The 19997-nt window shown below is 41.2% G+C and overlaps 1 protein-coding gene across 1 annotated transcript in view; it reads left to right on the forward strand.

Moving 5' to 3' along the window:
* The window catches only part of LOC131343237 (protein unc-13 homolog B), a 221579-nt gene that overhangs the window by 82569 nt on the left and 119013 nt on the right, over positions 1 to 19997 (forward strand). The window contains exons 4-8 of the mRNA XM_058374765.1: positions 4834 to 4951; positions 5374 to 5497; positions 5660 to 5733; positions 6946 to 6991; positions 7905 to 8124. Of these exons, the coding sequence (XP_058230748.1) occupies positions 4834 to 4951; positions 5374 to 5497; positions 5660 to 5733; positions 6946 to 6991; positions 7905 to 8124 (582 nt within the window). The remainder of the gene's footprint in view (positions 1 to 4833; positions 4952 to 5373; positions 5498 to 5659; positions 5734 to 6945; positions 6992 to 7904; positions 8125 to 19997) is intronic.

Here is a 19997-nt window from a genome sequence, read left to right on the forward strand (position 1 = left end):
GTTATGTTGTGTATATGTTGTGTATATGTTGTGTAGATGTTATGTTGTGTAGGTGTTGTGTAGATGGTATGTTGTGTATATGTTCTGTAGATGTTATCTTGTGTAGATGTTGTGTAGATGTGTAGATGTTGTGTAGATGTGTAGATGGTATGTTGTGTATATGTTGTGTAGATGTTGTGTAGATGTGTAGATGGTATGTTGTGTATATGTTGTGTAGATGTGTAGATGTTGTGTAGATGTTGTGTAGATGTGTAGATGGTATGTTGTGTAGATGTGTAGATGTTGTGTAGATGTGTAGATGGTATGTTGTGTAGATGTGTAGATGTTTAGATGTTGTGTAGATGGTATGTTGTGTATATGTAGTGTAGATGTTGTGTAGATGTGTAGTTGTGTAGTTGTTGTGTAGATGTGTAGTTGTGTAGATGTTGTGTAGATGGTATGTTGTGTATATGTTGTGTAGATGTGTAGATGTTGTGTAGATGTGTAGATGGTATGTTGTGTATATGTTGTGTAGATGTGTAGATGGTATGTTGTGTGTATGTTGTGTAGATGTGTAGATGTTGTGTAGATGTTGTGTAGATGGTATGTTGTGTATATGTTGTGTAGATGTGTAGATGTTTTGTAGATATTATGTTGTGTAGATGTTGTGTATATGTTATGTTGTCTATATGTTGTGTATATGTTGTGTAGATGTTGTGTAGATATTGTGTAGATGTGTAGCTGTTGTGTAGATGTTATTTAGATGTTGTGTAGATGTGTAGATGTTATGTTGTGTAAATTTTGTGTAGATGTTGTGTAGATGTTATGTTGTGTAGCTGGTATGTTGTGTATATGTTGTGTACATGTTGTGTATATGTTGTGTAGATGGTATGTTGTGTATATGTTGTGTAGATGGTATGTTGTGTAGATGTTGTGTAGATGGTATATTGTGTAGATGTTGTGTAGATGGTATGTTGTGTTGATGTTGTGTAGATGGTATGTTGTGTAGATGTTGTGTAGATGGTATGTTGTGTAGATGTTGTGTAGATGTAGATGTTATGTTGTGTAGATGTGTAGATGTTGTGTAGATGTTGTGTAGATGTGTAGATGTTGTGTAGATGTAGTGTAGATGTGTGGATGTGTGTAGATGTGTAGCTGTTGTGTAGATGTTATTTAGATGTTGTGTAGATGTTATGTTGTGTAGATTTTGTGTAGATGTTGTGTAGATGTTATGTTGTGTAGCTGGTATGTTGTGTATATGTTGTGTATATGTAGTGTAGGTGTGTAGATGTTGTGTAGATGGTATGTTGTGTAGATGTGTAGGTGTGTAGATGTTGTGTAGATGTTGTGTAGATGTGTGTAGATGTTGTGTAGATGTGTAGATGTAGTGTAGATGTGTGTAGATGTGTAGATGTTATTTAGATGTTGTGTAGATGTTATTTTGTGTAGCTGGTATGTTGTGTAGATGTGTAGATGGTATGTTGTGCATATGTTGTGTAGATGTGTAGATATGTAGATGTTGTGTAGATGGTATTTTGTGTAGATGTGTAGATGTTGTGTAGATGTTGTGTATATGTAGTGTAGGTGTGTAGATGTGTAGATGTGTGTAGATGTTATGTAGATGTGTAGATGTTATGTTGTGTAGATGTGTAGATGTTGTGTAGATGTGTGGATGTTGTTTAGATGTTGTGTAGATGTGTAGGTGTTGTGTAGATGTGTGTAGATGTTGTGTAGATGTTGTGTAGATGTGTGTAGATGTTGTGTAGATGTTTAGATTTTATGTTGTGTAGATGTGTGGATGTTTAGATGTTGTGTACATGTGTAGATGTGTAGATGTGTGGATGTTGTTTAGATGTGTAGATGTGTGGATGTTGTGTAGATGTGTAGATGTGTGGATGTTGTGTAGATGTTGTGTAGATGTGTGGATGTTGTGTAGATGTTGTGTAGATGTGTGGATGTTGTGTAGATGTGTGGATGTTATGTAGATGTTGTGTACATGTGTAGATGTGTGGATGTTGTTTAGATGTTGTGTAGATGTGTAGATGTTGTGTAGATGTGTAGATGTGTAGATGTGTAGATGTTGTGTAGATGTGTAGATGTTGTGTAGATGTGTAGATGTTGTGTACATGTGTAGATGTGTGGATGTTGTTTAGATGTTGTGTAGATGTGTGGATGTTGTGTAGATGTTGTGTAGATGTGTGGATGTTGTGTAGATGTGTGGATGTTATGTAGATGTTGTGTACATGTGTAGATGTGTGGATGTTGTTTAGATGTTGTGTAGATGTGTAGATGTTGTGTAGATGTGTGGATGTTGTTTAGATGTTGTGTAGATGTGTAGATGTTGTGTAGATGTGTAGATGTTGTGTAGATGTGTAGATGTTGTGTAGATGTTGTGTAGATGTGTAGATGTTGTGTAGATGTTGTGTACATGTGTAGATGTGTGGATGTTGTTTAGATGTTGTGTAGATGTGTAGATGTGTGGATGTTGTGTAGATGTGTGTAGATGTGTAGATGTTGTGTAGTTGTGTGGATATTGTGTAGATGTGTAGATGTTGTGTAGATGTCTAGATGTTGTGTAGATGTGAAGATGTTGTGTGTGTTTGTAGTTTTGCCTACCTCAGTCTGTCGTGTGTGTTTTGTTTAGACTGTGTGTTTGTTGATCTTTCACCTCGACACATGACACACTCACTTTCCATCTCGAGGAGCTGTGTTTCTTTTCCTCAGCTGGAGTTTCAGAAATTTCCTGAAACACAAACCACACACACTACTGACACACACACACACACACACACACTACTGAACACACAGGGACTCAACACCACCACCTGCAGGGCTTCTCCTCTGGTCTGGAGCACACACAGACACACACACACAGACACACACACACACTCCGGGTCAGGCTGGTGTTGGTTGTGAATGTTGAGATCTTGCCCTGTGTTCACTCAGCCCTCAGGTGTAGGAGTCACTCCATATTTCTCCTCCGTCTCTCACCTGAAGGAGAGCAGCAGTGATGAGTCAGTGATGAGTTTTCAGATGTGTCTCTGGGGTTCATTTAAAAGACAGTTATTACAGACCCCAAGTCCCCGAGCTGCTTAAAATCCCGCCCTCCTCACCCAGAGAGGAAGCACAGGAGCGCTGCATGAATATGCAAATGAGCTTTAAAACAGGTCTGAATATGCAGACGAGAAGATACTCCCAGTGTCAGGTCCACTTTACTTCATCTCTCTCTATCTCTCTCTCTCTCTCTCTGTCCATTGTGAAACTTAATAATTTGATCACTGTATCACATCCAAATAAATAACTCATCTGGAGTTCATTGTTTAAACCCAAACTGAACATACTTCCTCAAACTGATTAGATAAACAGAGCAGGAGGGACAGTGATTGGACAGAGGGACAGTGATTGGACAGAGAGAGACAGTGATTAAACAGTGATTGGACAGAGGGACAGTAATTAGACAGAGGGACAGTAATTGGACAGTGATGACAGAGGGACAGTAATTAGACAGTGATTGGACAGAGCAACAGTGATCGGACAGAGGGACAATAATTAGACAGTGATGGGACAGTGATTGGACAGAGCAACAGTGATTAGACAGTTTTGGACAGGGACAGTGATTAGACAGTAATTAGACAGTGATTGGACAGGGGGACAGTGATCGGACAGAGGGACAATAATTAGACAGTGATGGGACAGTGATTGGACAGAGCAACAGTGATTAGACAGTTTTGGACAGGGACAGTGATTAGACAGTAATTAGACAGTGATTGGACAGGGGGACAGTGATTAGACAGTAATTAGACAGTGATTGGACAGAGGGACAGTGATTGGACAGAGCAACAGTGATCAGACAGTTTTGGACAGGGACAGTGATTAGACAGTAATTAGACAGTGATTGGACAGGGGGACAGTGATTAGACAGTAATTAGACAGTGATTGGACAGAGGGACAGTGATTGGACAGAGCAACAGTGATTAGACAGTTTTGGACAGGGACAGTGATTAGACAGTAATTAGACAGTGATTGGACAGGGGGACAGTGATTAGACAGTAATTAGACAGTGATTGGACAGAGGGACATTAATTGGACAGTGATTGGAAAGAGGGACAGTGATTAGACAGTGGGGCAGTGATTGTACAGTGATTGTACAGTGGGACAGTGGGAGATTGATTAGACAGTAATTGGACAGAGGGACAGTGATTGGAGAGTAATTAGACACTGATTGGACAGCGATTGGACAGAGGGACAGTGATTAGACAGTGATTGGACACAGGAACAATGATTGGAGAGAGGGACAGTGATTAGACAGTAATTGGAAAGAGGGACAGTGATTAGATAGTGATTGGACAGTGAGACATTAATTGGACAGTGTTTGGACAGAGGGACAGTGATTAGACAGTGATTGGAAAGAGGAACAATGATTGGACAGAGGGACAGTGATAAGACAGTGATTGGACAGAGGGACAGTGATTGGACTGATTGGACAGGGGGATAATGATTAGACAGTGATTGGACAGAGGGACAGTGATTGGAGAGTAATTAGACAGTGATTAGACAGTGATTGGACATGTCTGATGATTTCACACACAATGAATACAGTATAAAAGGTTAAAGTGGTGAGAGTCTGCAGTGGTTCCTCTGTTCCTCTGTTCTTCACTCAGACTGTAGGAGAGGGTATCTCCTCTACACCATCATCACTGTTCTTCTCGTCTCGTACCTGTGTGGATCTGTGAATCTCAGAAGAACCTGCTCTGGAGCTCTGAGATTAAGGACTCAGGACAGAGCTGACTGAAAAATGATATTTATATGAGACTAATGATGGGTACTTCTGTGTGTGTGTGTGTGTCTGGTCAGTGAGATTAATCGTTTGGATCTGGGGCTGGTGGTGGAGCTCTGGAACAAAGGTCTGATCTGGGACACCATGGTGGGAACGGCCTGGATCCCTCTCAACACCATCCGCCAGTCAGACCAGGTGACACAGACACACACACACACACACCTCCATCACATCATCGCACTATCCTACTGTTAGTTTACTGTAACTGCACCACACACACTCTTCTTACTGTTCTGATGATGGTGATGATGATGATGATGATGATGATCTTCCTGATGATGTTTGACATTTAAAACACTGACTTTATTCAGCTTAGCTTGATTAATCCCTAATGCCATATTTGTGTTTATATAACAGAAAAGAGGTGTGTGTGTGTGTGTGTGTTTGTGCATGTGTTCTGTAGCTGAGTTGGATGTTTGACTTTAAACTATCTGATGTGAATGTTATCATTATTTCTATCTATCTATCTATCCCCCTTCTACCCCGCTCTCTTTATGTCTGTCTGTCTGTCTCTGTCTCTCTCTCTCTGTCTCTCTCTCTCTCTTTCTTTCATGTAGGAGGGTCCAGGTGAGTGGATCTTGTTGGACTCGGAGGTTCTGATGAAGGCTGATGAGATCTATGGCACTAAGAACCCGACTCCTCACCTGGTGCTGCTGGACACACGCTTCGAGCTTCCCTTTGGTGAGACTGAGGACAGTGTCCATGAGCGTAAACCTAGAAACCTTGTGTGTGTGTATGTGTGTGTGTGTGTGGGTGTGGAGAGAAAGCTCAGAGTGTGGGTTGTGTGTTACTGAAGCAGTTTTCTATGAATTCTGTCCTACACTGTGGTTGTTGTTTTTACAGACATTCCTGAGGATGAGGCTCAGTACTGGACCAAGAAGCTGGAGCGAATCAATACCATGAGGATACATGATGAGGTAAAGAGTGATGCACGATGAGGTAAAGAGTGATTCAATATGAGGTAAAGAGCGATACAAGATGAGGTAAAGAGCGATAGAAGATGAGGTTAAGAGTGATACAAGATAAGGTACAGAGCGATACACGATGAGGTAAACAGCGATACAAGATGAGGTAAAGAGCGATAGAAGATGAGGTTAAGAGTGATACACGATAAGGTTAAGAGCGATACACTATGAGGTTAAGAGTGATAGATGAGGTTAAGAGTGATACACTATGAGGTTAAGAGTGATACACGATGAGGTAAAGAGCGATACACGATGAGGTAAAGAGCGATACACGATGAGGTAAAGAGCTTTTCAAGATGAGGTAAAGAGCGATACACGATGAAGTAAAGAGTGATACAAGATGAGGTAAAGAGCGATACACAATGAGGTAAAGAGCGTTTCAAGATGAGGTAAAGAGCGATACACGATGAAGTAAAGAGTGATACAAGATGAGGTAAAGAGCGATACACGATGAGGTAAAGAGCTTTTCAAGATGAGGTAAAGAGCGATACACGAAATAAAGAGCGATACACGATAAGGTTAAGAGTGATACATGATGAGGTACAGAGCGATTCAAGATGAGGTTAAGAGTGAAACAAGATGAGGTAAAGAGCGATACACGATGAGGTAAAGAGTGATACAAGATGAGGTTAAGTGATACAAGATAAGGTAAAGAGCGATACACGATGAAGTAAAGAGTGATACAAGATGAGGTAAAGAGCGATACACAATGAGGTAAAGAGCGTTTCAAGATGAGGTAAAGAGCGATACACGATGAAGTAAAGAGCGATACACGATGAGGTAAAGAGTGATACACGATAAGGTAGTGATAGACAATGAGGTAAAGATTGATACAAGATGAGGTAGTGATACACGATGAGGTAAATTTTGAGTTTTGCATGTTGAATAAAATCCGTGTGAATCACATGACAGGAAGTGTTTAGATGTCCAGTGCAGTCTGAGAGACTTGTCTTGAATCACATTGTGAGCTTATTGAGAGTTTATTCTCAGCTCTCTGTCGCCTCCTGCTGCTGACTGTCAGTTACTGCACTGTGTGTCCAGTCTGGGTTATTACTGGGCACATTCCTCATAGAAACATTCCTGTAACCTTGAAAATCAGATCAGATGGAGATCAGTGTGTTGAGTTGTGTTGTGTTGTGTGTGTGTATATATTATTGTGTACAGGATGAAGAGCGAGGAATGCCGGTGCCCTCCCTTCCCTCACAGTGCTGTGAGTACACACTTATTCCATCTTATTCACACAGAGATATTTAGCTCACATGTTTAAGATATGTGTTTATACACTAGAGTTTTGTGTTATGCTGAAGTTTAGCTTTAATTCAGTATCTTGTCTGTCCTTCAACAATATTTGTGTTAAACTTTGTGTGTAAGTTTGTTCAGTATTTCAGTGATTCCGGGGTTTGTTTTCTATATTGAGCCGCTAGAGGGCGCTTTACGACCATCACATACACACACTGAATTCTTAACTGTTGAGTTCTCAGATCTAATTGGTCATAAAGTATCAAGTAAATGTGTTTTTATCTGCTGTATTGAGTGAGAAGAGGAAGACATTTTATAATAAATTAATTAACACACTGCTCTTTAACACACTGCTCTAACACACTGCTCTGCTCCGTCACTCCCCTTCACACACCCAGGCAGCTGGACCTACTTTGGATGGAGTGAGCAGCAGAGTATGTAGTTCATGATGTGTGTGTTGGTGTGTTTTCCAGCCAGTTCATTATTTACTCTCCCACCCAGCATTCCTCATTCCTCTTTTACTAACACACATCCATGGCTGCTTTTATACACACTTTTATACACCTTCTTTATGCTGGACTTCCAATAAATCTCTCTTCATGTCCACTCTTTCACCATTGTTCTCTTCATCTCCAGTGTCAGGTCTGAGCATATAGTGTCAAGCAGAAACCTCCTAAGAGTCAGAGTTCTCAGAGTTCTCCTAGTTCTCGTCTCTTTTCACAGTTCCACATTCAAATTAGGACGTTGTTGGCACTCATAAACACATCATCATCATCTTGTGTCCGGTTTAGTGGTCTGTGTGTCCTCATCCACTTGGTCCAGTGTGTTGTATGGTTCTACCTGAAATAAACACCAGAGTTCTGCGTGTCTGTGTTGGGTTCTAGCTCTAGACGATCACGACAGCGCGGTGGACGACAGAGACAGCGACTACCGCAGCGAGAACAGCAGCCGACCTCCACGGTACCACACCACAGCCCAGCCCAACTCCTCTGTCCACCAGTACCCCATGAGCCGGAGGACACGGCCACCAGCCGCGTCCAAAGAGTCCACAACCGAGTCTCTGCACAGCTATGAGCTGGACTACAGGGAAGGACGTGGTCAGAGGTACACAACACACACAAACACTCACAGAACATTGACCTGAACACCTTAATACATGACATCCAGCTTAAGTGGGTTTTATTACAGGACGTCCAGTTTGGGCTCAGCGTCTGCTGGGTTTTCATATGAGGGGTAAGGAGTCAGGGTTCTGTTTTTTGCTTTTCATGGCATGCACTAAAATAGGAATTAATTATTAAAGTAAAAATACTGAAGATATTTTGGGTTTTTGGCCGGTTTCACAACATCAAGTTAAGAAATGAAATATTTATAACTTGGAATATTACAGAAAGCCACTGCAGTGAGCCGAGTGAGTCTGGCAGGGTCCTTCACTCTGGAACCTGATGTTTATAGGTGATAAAATGACCATATGCAGAAATAAATATTTAATAACTGGAATAGATTTAAGCACCTGGACCTTCCTACTCATGTTTCTCCACATGTACTGATCCGTATTAGCAAAACATCAGGCGCTGACACTGAATTTTATGTTGATGCTACATGCTACATGGAAAATATGGAAATAATAATAATAAAAAAATCAGTGATAGAAAATTTTAAAATGTTAGCATGCTATCCTTAAAACTGTCAGGTATAATGTTATAAATTACAAAAAAAAGATAAACAAAATAAATTGCAGACTAATTCAGCATGAAAATGAATAATTTAATATTTATAAATAATTATAAAAATATATTTTTTATTAAAACAATAAAACAAACCGATGCAAAAAAAATAAATAAATACACACAAACCTTTTCATCATTTCTGCTTCTATACTTTTTACCTTTTACATTTGCGTTTTCTTCCTTTTCTTCACTTCTGCCTTTACTTTCTTTAATAAGTCCGTTATTTTTCTCTTGCTCTTTGTCTCTAACACTTTTCTTTTCTTTACATTTTTATTTTCTTACTTTTTTTTTCCTTCCACTTTTTTAACCTGGAATACAAGACCTCAGGGCAGTAGAGCTGGGGTGAGGATCGTACCTGTTGACTCGGGTATGGGCGTCGAGGACTGGGAGATGAAATACAAACTTCATGACAACATCTTAGACGACTATCTGGATTCAGAACAGAAAACATGGGATGACGACACAAAAAGTGAAATTTATCGGCTAGTAAGCGATCCCGAGCATATTGTGCTGGAGTGTGAGGAGGAGGTGTGTCCCGAGGCTAATGACAAGGATGAGCCTGGAAGCTCTGTGAAGAAGACACCTGGTGTGGGAAGTGAGGAAGTTCACCAGGTCTGTGAGGAAGCAGGAAGCTTTGAAGATGAAACATCTCCTCCAGAGATCTCCTTCATTTCAACAGTTAGAAAGCTTCAACATGAGACAGAGCAAGAGTCATATCAAGAAAATCTTTTGTATAAGACAAGAATCTGGGCAAAAACACATCTAGAAGACATTCTGGAGAACTATGCACTTTATTGTGAGAAGGAGAAAGCCATGAAGAGTAGAAGGAGCGAGTATGAGTCAGGAGGATCAGACGGTCTTGGATCTGAGCAGGATCTGGATCTTGTGCAATTAATCAAGGAGGATTCACCGTATGAATATGACCGTTACTACAACAGCAGCAGGAGATATATTTCTCCTTACATTGAACAGCCACACAGTTATTATGAGTTAAGGGGAGATGTTCGGACCCGAGTTTTAGATGATAGGAGACCAAGAGACCATTATATTGATACCATGAATGAACTGCAGAAAATTGTTGACGCTGTAACTGATTATCTTGCTGGACGAGAGGAGGAGATTAGCAAGTATGAGGAAGTGCACTTGGACGACAAATCCAAGATGGTGGACAAGGAAAAAGTTGAGCTCAAAGCAGATGAGGTAAAGGAAGAAACTGCAGTGGAACAGGGAATCACAGGGGTGAAAAATGCTATGAACTCCTTGTTTAGTTCACTTGTAGGAGCCAAGTCAACAGGTGACACTACAGATACCACAACAACAATAACAACAACAACAACATACTCTCTTTCACCTCTTCAGTCAGAGTCGGGCATTTCTAAACTGCTATCCTTCATACCAATATCAAACGGCAGTCTAACTCCTATTGGTGTTGTTCCACCTGCTCATCAGGAGCTGAGTGCAGATAAAAAATCCCCCCTGCAGTCACTTCTGGTTCCTCAGTCCACAGAGAACAACCATCCAGTTAATGAGGTGGTAAGAGACACAGCTACTAGTCCTGAGGCTCAGGGATCCAGTGCAAGCCAGCCTCAGTCTGTGGTTGATTCTGTCTTTGGAAGACTGAGTCCCTTCAGGATATTTGGAGACAAACAAGCAGGTGAAGCAACAGAAACACCAAACAAATCTCATGAAAGCACAGAGTCAAAAGAAGCGTTAATGGATAAAGCTAAAACTTTGTCAATAGAGCAATCAGCCTCACAGCCAGTGCATCAGTCCTCATGTGGAGGATCATGCAGTGGGTCAGTGGAACTGTTACCAGAAACCGAATCATCTGGAGAAATACCTGATGTTCCTAAAGAGACGACTCTTAAACCAGAAGAAAATCCAAATGCTAAAAAAACAGCAGATGACACTGGATTTTTCAATCCTTTCAAAAAGTCACTCACATCTTTCATGACAAATCCCACTCCTGTCAGTAAAACCGCCGAGAGTCCATCTGGCAACTCTGTCTTTTCAATATTTAAACCTGCCGAAGGTTCTAAACCAGAAGATTCCCCAACTTCAGGAACCATTGGAGACAAATTAAAGCTTTCCTTCTTTTCTTCTGATGCTCCTGCCATTCCTCAAGCACCAAAACAAGAGAGTGGGCTTCTCTCTGGGCTGCTGAAATTAGGACCTGGTGACGATGCAACAACTTCAAAACAACATGCTTCCAATACTTCTACCAAATCACCTCTTTTAAGTCGTGCTCTGCTGCTGGAGAGTGTCCCTAAAGGAAACACAGACACAGGATGGTTTTCTAATCTTTTCAAAATGAATCCTACTGAATCACCTAAACCACAGAGTGCTGCAAAATTCACATCAAAACCTGCAGCCACAATGAACATACCCACTGTTTTAGTGGCTCCTGAAGCACATGATTCTTCTATAGTGTCAAAGGATACGGCACAAGAAGAACAAATGGCACGAGAAGATAAAACACCAAAGTCTGATATCCAGTCTTTTCCTGAAAGCTTGACGGACCCTGGGAATGAGGAACAATGTATAAAAACTGAGACTCAAGCAGATCCTTTAGAGCAGCAAGACCAGGCCCAGTCTGAAGAAGAAGAAGAAGCAATGTCCAAACCTCAGGACCTACTAACAGTGTCTGGTGACAACAAAACATCTGATAAGCCTCAAGAAGGTGGACTGTTCTCCACACATCTACATCTACACATTTCATCTATCACCAACACTACAAATGAAAGCCAAGCTCAACAGGATGCCACACCTCAGTTTTCCGGGTTATTTTCTGGGCTGTTAAAAATGACTTCTACAGAAAATGCTGGCACCGGTAACAAACCAGATGGCGCTCAACAGCTGCCTGTCAATTCTGAAAGTCAGCTCAGCTCTACCTCACCTGCTGCTATCCAAAAACAATCAGAGGAACATAAAGCAACATCACAGAAAGTTTTCTTGGCAGGATTATTCAGTAAGGGCTCAGAAGAGGACAGTATATCCAAATTAAAGAATACAACTGCTTCTCATGTAAATGATGAAAATAATTCTAGTGTTGGAAAAGATTTGCTTTCTAGCATTTTCAAATCAGAAAGTAATGAAAGTAGTAAGACTGCTGTAAGTAAGGACTCCACTGACACTACTGCACTTCCACAGAGTAGTGGACTTTTGTCTGGGCTTTTTAAATTGGCCAGCAACACTGTTTCAAGTTCTCCAGCCACTCCTACCCAACACAGCAGTCAAAATATATTAAAGCCAGCGACCACTCAAGGGTCAAACCAACTATTATCTGAAACAGCTGCACCTACATCACATCCAGGAGGTCTCTTATCAGGACTTTTTAGATTAGCAAGTAGTGAAAATGCTACTGCCAGTGTGAATGTAGTTCCTGATCAACAGCTGGAACAGCCAGGAACCTCTGGTGGTCAGCAACCAAATCAAAAGCAACCAACTACTCAGAGTAATGCACTACCAGTTCCACCCCAATCAGGAGGAATATTTGGTGGAATTCGGAAATTAACAGAGAGTACACTTGCACCATCAAGCACACAACAGCCCATAAGTAGTACAGGCAGTCATCCCAATCAAAAGTCTGCAGAACCTTCTGCAACAGGAGGAATGCTGTCAGAATTTCTGAATAAAATATCTACAGCTGAGAAAACTGCAACCCCATCTCAGAAACCCCATCTTCCAGCTACTAACAAAGACCCTAAATTATCACAACAACCTGCTTCAGCTGAACAAGGAATCTTTCTTTCTAGTTTATTTGGGATTAGCACATCAGAAACCAATAGTGGTAGCCAGGAATCCCCCCAGAATGTTAATGCAGAGGCACAGCCAAGCGCATCAGCTGGGATTCTTTCAGGCTTCTTCAATAAGATTGTAGACACGGCTTCCCAGTCTGGTCATTCAGACCCGAAGCAAAATACAGCCCCACAACCATCTCCTGGTCTTTTTTCAGGGTTATTTTCCACTAACAAGACTCCTACACAACCGCAAAAAGCTCCTTCAGGAACACAAATGAATCAGCAGCAGGGCAACAGACAGTCCTTACAGAGACAACATCAGATCCCAGCACAGCCAGCTGCAGCACCCGAGTCACAGCAGGGAGGTCTGTTTTCTGGTCTTTTTAACAAACTGACTTCCACTGATACCCCACCTCAACATCATGTGGCTGAAGGTTCATCCAGTCAAGAGACATGTAGGTCCAGACATCCAGGACAAGGCAACCAATCTCCTCCTGCAGGTCAAGGCCAAACGGAGGTTTTCAAAACAAGTCCAGTGACCACAGCCTTTACAAAATTCTCTGCTGAACAGCAACATCCCTCAATTGAATTACATCAACAATCCAATAAACAGGCTCCACAAGCTCCAACGGCACAAGGAGCAGCACAGATGAAAGGTCAACCAGGTCTTTTATCTAGCATTTTAAAAATGTCTGCATCAGAAGAATCACAGCAGGGGGAGGATCAGTCAAATTCCCAAACACCTAACAAGTTAGAAGCACAAGGTAGCGATTTTCAGGAAAGTGGAATTCTGTCTGGATTTCTTAATAAAATTTCATTAAAGACTGAAGATAAGCCTGATAGCAGCATTCCTTCAGATCAGAAACCACAGCAACATGAACGTAAGCCTGGTCAGAATCGTCCACAGATTCAAAGAGCCAAACCGATCGAGCAAGAGTCTACTCAGAATGGGGATCAAAAAGCACCATCGCGGAAAGGTTTTCTGTCAGGATTATTCACTACAGGGTCGGAGGACAACAGCTTACCTAAATCAAAGGAAACAAATGAACCAAAAGCTAATTTTAGTGCTGGAAAGGGTACGACTGCTGGAGTTCTTAAAATGGAAACTGGTGAAATTGGTATGACAGCAATAACTAAGGACTCTTCTAGTGTTACCTGTATTCCAGGTGCCAAAACTAGCACTCAGACTAGCACTGAGGAACCTGTAACAATGCATCCAGCAGTAAAGTCCACACAGATATACCTAGAGGAAGTCCACAGACTCTTATATGGCACAGTGAATGAATATGGATATCAGGATCTTTTATACTTATTTGCTGAGCATGGTATCGTTGCACCGGATCTGTATGAACATCAGTGTCTCATTGAGGCACTTCTCTGGCAACAGCTGAACGACTATGCCTTATTAGAAGCCTTGGAAGCACAAGCACAAGACTATTATACAGGACTTCCAGAGGCTGTGTCGTCAAACCATCATGAAACAGTCATGCAGGAGCCTGGATGGTGGAACCTGAAAACTATGGATTCCAAGCAATTTCACGTACCTTCATATCCCTGGCAGAACGCAGAGAGCTCTTCAATAACAAAACGACTTCCGCAGGCTGAAGCAGAAGATGATATTGTATTTGACATGAGAGTCAAGAGCAGGAACCGCTGGGGAAGTTGTGATCATGTGGAGAATTTAAGCGGTCAGACAAGCAGAAACAAGTGGATTGAGAGAGACTCGACAGGAACTCCAGCAAATCTAACACGTTGTCAGTCACTTTCTGATTGTAGGATTTATGGCAAACCTGTTCAGAATGGAACTCTGAAGCCACAGGTTGATACCACAAAATTCATTAAACTACTAACCATCAAAAAAGGTCCCATAGATTTGACAGCAGGTGCAGTTGACCTCAGCAGCATTTCTGGAGTCACCAGAGATACAGAAGATATGTTCTTTGAGGATTCTGAATGGTACCAGCAATGGCTTTCACTGTTGGAGCAAGGAATGTGGTGGCCAGCTGAGGCTGGTGATTGTGGTTATTATATTTATGCAGATGAGGACTATATATATTCATTGCTAACTGATCAGAGTGGAAAGCACCTCTATGCATATACTACCCAGGAGAATAGACATGGTTTGGAGGAAATTGCTGAAAATATCTCAAATATCCTGCAAAACAAAGATAAACCAAAGACAACACTATGTGGCTTTAAGATACCATTGTTCAGTGAAGAGGAGATGCTGTGGGATCCATGTCATAGTCAAGTCGGTGCTTCCAGTTCTCCTGTTGATTTGTCTTCAGCCTTTGAAAAAGGTGATAGAATAATGAACATGAATCTTGAATGTTTTTCTGAAATGCTTCAAGATTCCATAAACGGATGGGTAGAGAATCCGGTTGATTTTTGTGTTTACAAGCTACAGAAAATAAACATAGGGAAGGATGAGCCAAAGTTGATTCCTCCAAAAGTGCAAAGTGAAGCATGTGACCTTACAAACAGAGTGAAAAATGTAGATAATGGTGGACCATACTGGAAAAATCAGGGAATTAAGGATCTTTTCCCAGTGGAGATGGTTAAAGGTGTGTCAGCTAATATATCTTCACAAGCTTCATTGGTCACTTATGAACAGCAGTCTTCTGTCAGATGTCATTCTCCAGTTCCTGAGATTAAGATCGGACTCGTGGAGGAGACAAAAGATGTTGAATCCTCCAAAATCACTGTGATCTCAAAAACTTTGGTACAAAACAGTAAATTATCAGATTCTAAAATCATCCCATCGACTCAGGATGCTCCACTAAAGCTTCCAGATCTTACAGTGCCCTCTAAACCATCGACCAATTCAGCCAGATCACTTCCAGCAACACCAAGGAAAATAGTGCCTGAACCCTCAACTGTTAAATCCGCGTCCTCCAAAACGACACTGCTTACTTCAGAAAGGTCAAGCTCAGGTTTGACACGTTGTTCTTCAGGTTCTTCGTTGTCTGCTGTGTCCCATAGGCCACAACTTGGAAGACAATCCTCAATATCAACACAGTCTTTAAAGTCATCTAGAACTGATGAGAGTTCAAAATTTTCCATTTTACCTGAACCACCAAAAGATGCTACATGTCATGAAAAATGTGCCTTACCACCACCACAAAATTTACTATATACCAGACCAAAACAAGCACTAGACTCTCTTATGAGGACTAAACCTCTAGACTTTTCTGAATCATTAAAAAACCAAGTGAAATGCCCAGGTAGGATAACCACGCACCTGTTACCTGATTCATCTAATAATGACGTCATAATTGAGGACATACTTGACTTTACGAAAAAAGTTAGACAGAAACATCACTGGACATGCAGTGATGCAAGTGAGGACATAGGAATTGATCTGACTGTTGAGATTAAAGCGGAGGGGGAAGAAATAAATATGACATTTCCAGCACTGGAACTTGCTGTACCTTTCCCGGTTATACCTGAAGTACCTCCTGTTTCTGCTCCACCTTCCACAAAGCTTTGTCCACCAGATTCAGGACCATCTTCAAGTTCTAAGTATAGAACTGATCAACACACATCTTCAACGACTAGTATAGCATCCAAGCTTATCCGGCAAGTTTCGATTCAGTGTTCTAAGGTAAACACATCACCTGAAATCTCCATTAGAAAATCCATCAGTACTTCGCCAAAGATGTCTCCAAAAGTTACTGGATCCAAAATTGATTATGTTAACGAGCAAAAAGATGCAACCACACATCAAGGAACTGCATCATCACAGCCTAGAAGCCCTGAAATAAAGAAACATTCAACAATAAACCTACAATCACAATCTGCTCGATGTTTACAACAGTCCTGCTTATTAAATGTGTCCATGAACCTAAGTCCAGCACCTACTCAGCCTTGTTGTAAGAGCACTGCACCTGCAAACTTAATCAGAAATACCGTAGATATGTCTTCAGCACCAGTGGTTACACCTATGGACAAGCCAACTGCTGAACCTCAGGTTATGCCTCTTGTAAGGAGCAGAAGAACCTCAAATGCAGATATTGGCGATGGTTCTATTGGGGTTCCTTTGATTGCTGATTCCTCTAGTGTACAAGTAAAACAAATTAAGTCAGAAGAAGATGTTATGATTGGAGAAGTTCCACCACTACAATCTAACACAGAAACATCAGAAGTAAGCCCTGTGCTGTGCAGAAACAGGAACCGAGATGTTTCAGCACTTTTTTTTCGGTCAAGTCAGAATACATCAGCTCCAGCAAATTCCATTCAAAACACCTTAGATATGTGTTCAAAACCAGCTGAGGAACCAGTTTTCTCTTCAGATGAAGCAATATCGCTTGTAAGGAGAAGATCAAGGTCAACTTTGGGTATGATTGAAGACTTTTGTGGGGTGTCTTTGGTTGTAAACCCGCTGACAACCAAGGCAAAACCACCTCTTAGAAGATATCAGTCACAAGCCACAATCACCAAGCAGCCTCCAGCACCAGAGGTCAAGCCATTGCTCAGAAAATATCAGTCTGTAGAAACAATCAGTCAGTATTCAACACAAAATGCAAAAGAAAACAAAATAATTCCAGCAAATAGGGTTAAAGCATCTCTGGACATGTCTCTAAAACCAGCTGGCAATGCATCTTCTTCAGAGATCATGCCCTTAGTGGAAAACAAACCCTTGTTCAATAAAACAGGACCTTCATTTGGTATGTCTTTAGATGTGTCTTTAAAGGATTTGCATCAAACCTGCTACTCTGGTATGATCAAACCTGAAAAAACAAACTTTAACGCTAATGATCAAGCATTAAAAATGTTGTCTGGTGGACCATCAACGGTAAACATTGAAGAACCCACAAAACCTGAAACTTTGCATAGAGAGTTAAATAAAAACCAATGGCAAAAGCAAGTTTTTGACCAAACATTACCAGGGACAGCCTCTTTAGCATTAATATCAAGTGCACAGCTAGCTAATATTCCCACAGCACCAGCGAACTCAATCAAAAACACTCTGGATATGTCTCTCTGTACAGCAATTAAAGAACCTGACAAAGCAGCAGGAAGAATTATTGAAATGTCACCTGGACAAGTAATGGCTCTTGTTCAGACAAAAAATGTGAGTAGGAACAAAGACTTGGTTGGCATACCTTTAACAGCTAAAGCTATTTCAGCTCCTGAGAAGGTGTCTCAGAAATTACTGAACAAAGGATATCATACAACAGAAACTCCTTTGTATTTGCAGAGATCCATTTACCACAGTGACAGACTTTTTTATCCCTCGGGGAACCTCAGTGGAGAATTGGCAGCCCAGAATAAGCCTATGGACTTCTCTGTTTCACATTCTCACTGCAATGATCTATTCAACATGCAGGATGGAGAGCTGATGGATTTCACTAAGAAGAAAGAGGATATATCGAGGAATAAACACAGACTTCAACAAAGACTGAAGACAGCTAACCAAAAAAATAACACACCAATTATTGACTTGACACTTGATACAAAGATACAAATGTCTGGAATCAAAGATCTCTCAATACCAACAAATTCCTTCCTCTCTAGTCAATGCACATTAACATCTTTAGAAACAGATCAGATGCTAATCTACACAACAGAACAATATACTCCCCAGGCTCTTGGAAGACAAGAACCATACATGACTCCCAATATGGATCCAACTGTCCATCCTGCTGCACCATTAACCTTGACAAATTGTAGAAGACCAGCAGAGCACATGGAAAAGAATTTCAACATGGCAGGGTTACAGATTCTTCCAGATCCTTTCTGTGCACTTTCTGTTGAACAGAAGAAAACTTTTTTTCAGCAAGCACAGCTCAAAAATAAGAACCTTTCTCCTGAAAAAAGTGTTGTCTTAGATAGCCGACCTGTGTATGGTCCAGATTCTTTTCTGTCCACATTTCAGACTCAGCAAATAAGACCTTCTGAAACTCAAGGCTCAGACTTTACTAGACACCCTTTACATAATCCAAAATTTATGCAACATGGTGGTCTGATAACGCAGGTCACTGAATGTAGATCACTGGCAGTGTCCAGATCCAAAGGTCTTGTCAAACAAGCAACAGTGGAAAGTTTGAGAGAAAACACCATTCAAAGCTGGGTTTCTATTCATACTTCACCAACTTGTGTACCAGAAATACCTCTTGTCCTAAACACAAACAAAGCTTCAGTCCATACCACCGTAGTTAGCATTTTATCTGGACAGGATGTGTCCTCCATAACTAATCATGGACAAGAGTACAGTAATGTGTGCAAAAGTTTTCCTGCCACACCCTGCACCATTGAACAGGAAGTTGGAAAAAATTTTACCCAAGTTAATGTAACATCTGAAGTCCAATCAGGCTCAACCATTAATGGTTCTTCTGCTGAGCCAGAAAGGAAACCTCTCTTGGCTATAAATACAGTCTGCAAAACTCCAGTATCTTCCAGACAAAATTTACTTGGAACTGATAACATTACTGGACTAGCCAAAGGTTTGATTTCAAAGTTTGATGTGATAAACTCCACAGCAGTACCACTTGAAAGTGCAGCCCACACAGCAGAGCCCTCAGTAACATACAGCTCTGTTAACATTCTTCCAAGTCCAGGATGTGTTGCAACAACCACTATCAGATATTCACAGCCTTTGCCTACTCGGAGTCCAGGATATTCTACTCCAACTCCCAAGGAATTTCCACCAGGTTCAGTGCATACAGTACAGTCTAGGGCATATCAACCTACTGAATCTCTTCCACAGTCTCCGCCTCCTTCAAGTCCACTGCATAAAGGAGCACCACATCTTTCTGTTAAAACTCCTGTATGTACTCCTGTTGGATGTCCTCCATGCACTCCTGTTGAACCTCTTACATGTTCAGGACATCCTGTGGAACCACCACCATCTTCATTATTTCCAAGTACAGAACATGTAGCATCATCTCCTATGGAATGTTCAAACACAGTGCTTCAAAATATCTCACACACTGCCCCGCCTTCAACTGTTTCCCCACATGGCAAACAGTGTTCTTCTCCCACCACAGGAAGTGTTCTTGATAGACCAATTTCACCATTACTTCAAAGACAAAATCCAGTTTGTCAGAAAAGTAACCGAAACAGGCATGTCTCCTGGCCACCCATGATTATTATAACAGATGTAGAAATAGAGTCTCAGGAGCTATCTTCTGTAAAGCTTGATCAATCTGAGATACCAGAAAAAGAGGCAGACGTATTAGTGAGCAAAACAAACAGTGAATCCTTTTTGATGATTTCAGATGTTTCAACAAATACAACATGGAATAAGTCAACTTCCGTAGCAACTGGTAGCAACATCCTTATTACCCATATGCCCCAGCAAATTACACCAACTGATGATCAACGTGAAACCTGTTCAGAGTCCTCCACTTTACGGGAGAGTGCTCATGTGATTGAGCTTGGTTCAAAGCACGATACGAGTGAAGGCCAGCAAATTGACTCAGACATTTTCTCTCAGAAGCAATCCACTGCTGAATCTATTTTATCTAAGATGTTATTCCTTGAGAAGCCTCCATGTTTTGATGCAGTT

The sequence above is a fragment of the Hemibagrus wyckioides genome, linkage group LG22, assembly GCF_019097595.1.
Source record: "Hemibagrus wyckioides isolate EC202008001 linkage group LG22, SWU_Hwy_1.0, whole genome shotgun sequence".
Classification (NCBI taxonomy): domain Eukaryota; kingdom Metazoa; phylum Chordata; class Actinopteri; order Siluriformes; family Bagridae; genus Hemibagrus; species Hemibagrus wyckioides.